The 5556-nt window shown below is 34.5% G+C and overlaps 1 protein-coding gene across 1 annotated transcript; it reads left to right on the top strand.

The window, feature by feature from the left end:
• Positions 1-1235: 1235 nt before the first annotated feature.
• On the top strand, positions 1236-5183 carry LOC110729629 (probable small nuclear ribonucleoprotein G). Its single transcript, XM_021909389.1, has 4 exons — positions 1236-1392; positions 1518-1540; positions 4541-4662; positions 4789-5183. Exons 1-4 carry the CDS (start codon positions 1358-1360, stop codon positions 4852-4854), a joined length of 246 nt encoding a protein of 81 aa, XP_021765081.1. The 5' UTR covers positions 1236-1357; the 3' UTR covers positions 4855-5183.
• The last annotated feature ends 373 nt before the right edge of the window (positions 5184-5556 follow it).

Genomic DNA, 5556 nt, shown 5'->3' with positions numbered 1-5556 from the left:
GAGATCTAATATGCATACAACTTTTATTGAAGCAATCTAATATGATGTACGTGTATATTAGTAACATGCATATTATTAGTAAAACTGTCGTAATACTCGTATTATTTTTGGAAAATGCCATATGCAATCTTAAGAAGTGTATATAAGAAGTTAAAAAATAAAATGTTATGAAAAATTAAGCATTAGCAATGATTTAAGCTTGTTTTGATCATAAATTTCAAAATGCTTACTATTTTTAAAATGTAGTTTTATTTAATGTCATGTAGTCATATATGTAGCACTATCCTACCAAATAAGAGTGTTTGGAGTAGGTATTCTCTTACTCTTCCCCTCTATGTACTCTCAACCTCCCAAGTGTTGTGCCCGCAAAAACTGAATTAGAAAAACCACAAGGGTTGAGGCCTGCTTAAAGTCCTTCTTACCATAAAAATAATCAATACTAAGAAATTGTTTGAAATTTTAATTTGCAACAAAAAGTAAGTGTTTTAATAACAATATCATTTTTAGACATTATGCATTTTTTACTACAAAATAAAATTAAAAATTTACACAAATATTTAAATGGGTGGATGGATGGTTAATATGGATGGAGTTGAGCACCATCCAGATTTGACATATCACCCAATTTGCATATATTTAATTTGGGTTTTTGACCATTTATTTAATATTGGTGGATCGGATAATGGATATTCATTCAATATTGCCATTTTTAGTGGCAGTTTTGTACAATGGAACTCATATCACCTTTAGCCTATGTTTGTTTTGACCGAAAACATGTTCTTATTTAGTAATTTTCTTTTTTTTTTCCATTATTTGGTTAGTAAAGATGGAATGCGATTTTCCCAAAGGTGGAAAATAGTTCTCTCAAATGTAGAAAATGTTTCTTTCCAAAAGAAAGGTATGTCATATTTTCTTGTCAACTCCTTACACCCTTTACCTCTCATCTCATCCATCTTCTCCCTTTCACTCCTATTTTCCCCTTCCTCTATAATTTTTCTTATAAGGTTACAAACAAAGAAAAATTATTTTTATTCAATTTTGTTTTCACTTAAAATTTATTTGGAGAATCATATTCCCAATAAGTTATTTTCCGTTAAAACAAATGAAACGTTAATCAAAACCAGAAAACGCACCCATCTATATTCATGTATGGACCGTCACAAGTCCGAGGCCTATATACTGAGTATTGGACTTTAGAAGCTATAAAAGCCAGCCCAAATCATCAATCAAAATCAAATACAGAAAAACCCTCTTCTTTTTTTTTTTTAGGGTTTATAATCACTCACATTTTCCCTGTTCATCTTTTTCGTACTCAACTTCACCTGCTCTCTTTCGTAAATCTGTCTAGGCTTCAAGGATGAGCAGATCAGGCCAGCCTCCAGATCTCAAGAAGTCAGTATTTTCCCCCTTTTTTCTTGTTATTTTGCAATTTCTCTTTTATAATCAATTTAACTTTTGATTTTTCTATAAATTTGTCGCTAATTTTATTTCTCCTTTTTTTTTTGGGTGTTTTGTAGGTACATGGACAAGAATCTCCAAAGTAAGTTTTCACCATGATTATACTGATTCAATTTAATTTAGTTTAATTTAATTTTTTCTTATTTTTTTGTTTTAATTGTGTAAATAATTTGTGGGTATTTCCAGTAGTTTGTGTATTGATTTTTAGTTATGAATTGGTTGTAGCGCCATAGTAAATCGATTAAGGAGGAGTGTGTTAGGGTTTTAGAAGATTTGATGGCTTTGGAATCAAATTATTTGCGCAAACTGTAGGTTTTTGGAGTTGGGTGAATTATGATTAAGTCAAATGTGGTGATAACTTGGAAATTGATGCCGGTTTGGATACTTGTACAAGTGGAAAATTTGTGTTTTAGTAATATTTGGGGATTTAGAATATGAATTGGTTGTTGGACTTTTAAGGAGTGAATAAGAATTTTTGGGAGATTTGATGGGTTAAGAGAAGCAAATTATTTGCGAATTACCCCCCAAATTAGTTGCTAGTGCAAGTAGATTGATCAAAGTCTTACATCTCATGGAACTGAGGTTTGATGAATTTCGCCTCGATAGATACTTTGTAGGTGTGAAAAGTGGTGTTGGAAAGGATAGCTTTGTGATCGTCTAAGTAACTTGACTAATTTTTCATAGAATAGTTGACCCTAGTTTTTAGAAATTCTGTTATAGTTCTTCCTAATTACAAAAGTCTGTGAGTTGCAACCACTGATCCTTAATACTATCACAGCTTTATGCATGGCAGATGAAGAAATGACTTTTTTTCCTGCCTAATTGTCAATGCTTCCCCCCTAATGTCTCTTAATTGTGCTATTTGCTAAACTGAGAAACTTGCATGATCTACCATATAATTTTAGATTCTAAGTTGTGTCAAACTCATGCTAATTAACAGGTGGCTATCCAGCCGCGGTGGGAGGGGGGCTGTTGGGGAGATGGAACTTACATAAAAGGGAGTAGTTTAGAACACACCGCCGGTGTGTGACAGTGTGATACTTGTAGATATTTGCTGCCTTCAATATTAGTTTGTTTGATGCTACCTGTTGATTTCTTTCCTACTTCATTTTTAAATTAGAACAGTTTTACTTATGTTGAAACTAGAGTTAAGTTGCTGGCTTTTCCAGATTTGAATTGCCACCTCACAAAATCAACCATGACATGCAAATGGACGAGTTCATTGATTCACTAATAATTAGTGGCTAGTGGTGTATTTTCCTGAAGCCGTAAGGTAATTAGTGAGAGGCGCTTTCATCGGTCTTTGAACCCATATTAGCAAGGAGGTATACCCAGTAGTTGTTAGCATCAATGTTTTCCCCTTGTTCTTTCACTTCACACATTTCTGCCCAACTAATTTCTTTTAAGGCTAAACATGCAACAAACCAGATTAAAAACTATTCAATAACTTCAAAACACAAAACACAAAATGTATATAAAGCAAGCTGTGGGTGTTGTAGGACTACAGCTGGTAATTATAATTGCAGAGGAATAGAATTATAAAAACTTCAGAGATCTATCTCAATTCTAGTTTACCTCTCACTTATGATTGTTAGCTCGTCTTTTCCAGGATTATATAGTTTTCCTACTATTTCCCTCAGACGACGGAACTGATATTTTAAAAGTCCTAGCTCCTTAACTGTCATTGATAATTTCACCTTTCCCACCTCCCAGGACAAATACCACCTGTGTGTGCCATCTGAGAACTAGATACGCACCTGGTGGATCATCAGACTTGTTTTTCTCAATTAGCTAGTCACCTCATCAGACTTTGGAGGTCCCTCTGCCTCCACCTTCTCCATACACCCACTATCTGATCTTCAAACTCCTTGAAATGCTGTTATGCTTCCTCCAGCTCAAGCTCATTTCTTTCACATTTATCACTTAATTCATCAAAATTTGCTTTGACCTTCTGCTATATGTCATCTGAAATAGTCTGTTCATGTTCGTTGTTAAATGGACATTTAGCATTGAAAATATATCACATTCTATCACTTAAGTTTGACTGTTAACAACAAGAAAATAGGACTAAATAATTAGTGCTAAGGAAACAAACAACTAGATTAAGAAATCTTGAGAGCACCAAAAAGAAACTTGCAAGAACTGAAAGATATACTTGGGATGAGCTTATCCCAATTGCGCGGATCCTCCAAAATGTCCTCACACTCGCTCATATCTCTAGCCTATCCTTTTTCTGTTGCTTCCTGGATGATGGCATTCCATTTTTTGTCATTCGTGTTGAAATATAAATTATTCATCCTCCACCATCCTTTTGACAACTATATTCTTGGCATTGTACAAGTCAGGAATATATCATCATCTGTTTTATTACCATCCTCGAAATCTGACTTAACTTCTTTGTCAATTACATCATCCCATGGACTGAATCGGAGCTCTTGTGTCAATTTGTCATCAGTATCTTCATGCTTCCCTTTTAATTTCCTTACCAATATGGCATCAAAGACAGATGAAAGCACCTCTAGCCCTCTTCATCACCATTCATGGTTTTAAAGATCAATAATCCTTTGAATTGTGTTGGGCGGAGGTACTTTTTGGTAACCTTTCCTGAAATTGAGCCATTCTGTAGAGGTAATTGTGTTTTGCGATGATGAAAGGTAGGTGGATTCAAGTTGTACTATTATATGGTAGATCAGTCATAGGGCACACTTCAACATGATAATAAGAGTTGTCAGGACATCACTATGATGTATTTAAGCACATTGGTTCTTTTTAGTTGCTAATGTAATGCTCAATTTGCTTATTGTTAGGTGTGTAAATTGATTATTAGGTTTTTTATGGTATTGAGTTTGCTGATGCTATCCCTTGCTCTAATGGAGAATCACCATTGTCAATAGTTATGTATTGATATATTCTCCAAGGACTGATTTTAATTGAAGAAATTATTTTGTATCTGGTATTGAGTTTGCTAATGGCATTCTTGCTCATACCATTGACAATTGTTACTTAACTCTCTGTTTTATATATATTTGAGTGACTGGATTCTTTGAAAGAAATTTTTAAACGCAAACTGGCTCTTGTGCAGTCAAGCTGAATGCAAACAGGATGGTGGTGGGCACACTTCGTGGATTTGATCAGTTTATGAATCTTGTGGTTGACAACACTGTGGAAGTTAATGGCAATGAGAAAAATGAAATAGGCATGGTGGTGAGTTAAGAATTTCCCTGATTTCTAATTTTTTTTGGTGATGTGCTTTGATTTTAGATTGACTGCTTTGATTTTAGATTGACTGCAGTAGATGCTGATTGACTGCTTCATTCTCTGTTCTACTAGGTTATCCGAGGCAATAGTGTGGTCACTGTTGAGGCTCTTGAACCTGTGAGCAAAATGATGCAGTAGTGACGTAGATTTTATGAGCGGCATCAGAAGTAATTAGAACTTGTATTTTAATCATACTTATCCCGAGGTTTCTGAGTTTAAATTTTCGTAAAAATTCAGAGCAAATTTGTGTTTGTATATCAGCTGTGCCTTTGGTGTAAACAGTAGCTGGCTGAAGTTATATTATCCTTGGAAACACAGAAACACTGATGCTTAGAGAAATGCTTGACAGAACACTATTGAGTACTTGCTAATTGCGATTTGCTACATATCATCCAGGGTCTTGTATGGATTTTTCTAGCCAAAAGTTCCCTTAGTTTTTCAATTTTTGCAGGCCTTTCTGCTGTCTACAAAGTTTTCAAATGGGATAAGATCTTGCTTGTAAGCTTTTGACTATCTGAGCTCAATCTCCCTTTTCGGTCCATCTCTTAAATTATTTCCGATAACATTGTTAGGTCACTGGGTGCTCATTGATCTTGTCAGTGGCCTAAGTTCTCTGCAGTCAGAGTTGTGTAGAGTTTTTCTATGGTAATGTTGAAATTGTATCAAATTCCATCAAGAGGTGGAAGCAGCCCTCCAACTTAAGGTCATTCTTGATCCTAAATTAAGTACAACCCAATGGAAATATCATCATAGAATCTACTTCTAGAAAGGAAAGTATAGTCTTTTGCCCTATCGGAAAAAAAAAAAAAAATACATTGGCTGTATCGCCCTGATAAAAAT

Source organism: Chenopodium quinoa, unplaced genomic scaffold (genome assembly GCF_001683475.1).
Source record: "Chenopodium quinoa cultivar QQ74 unplaced genomic scaffold, ASM168347v1, whole genome shotgun sequence".
Lineage (NCBI taxonomy): Eukaryota > Viridiplantae > Streptophyta > Magnoliopsida > Caryophyllales > Amaranthaceae > Chenopodium > Chenopodium quinoa.
Note: the sequence above shows the minus strand (reverse complement) of the source record. Positions and strands in the feature narration are given on the sequence as shown.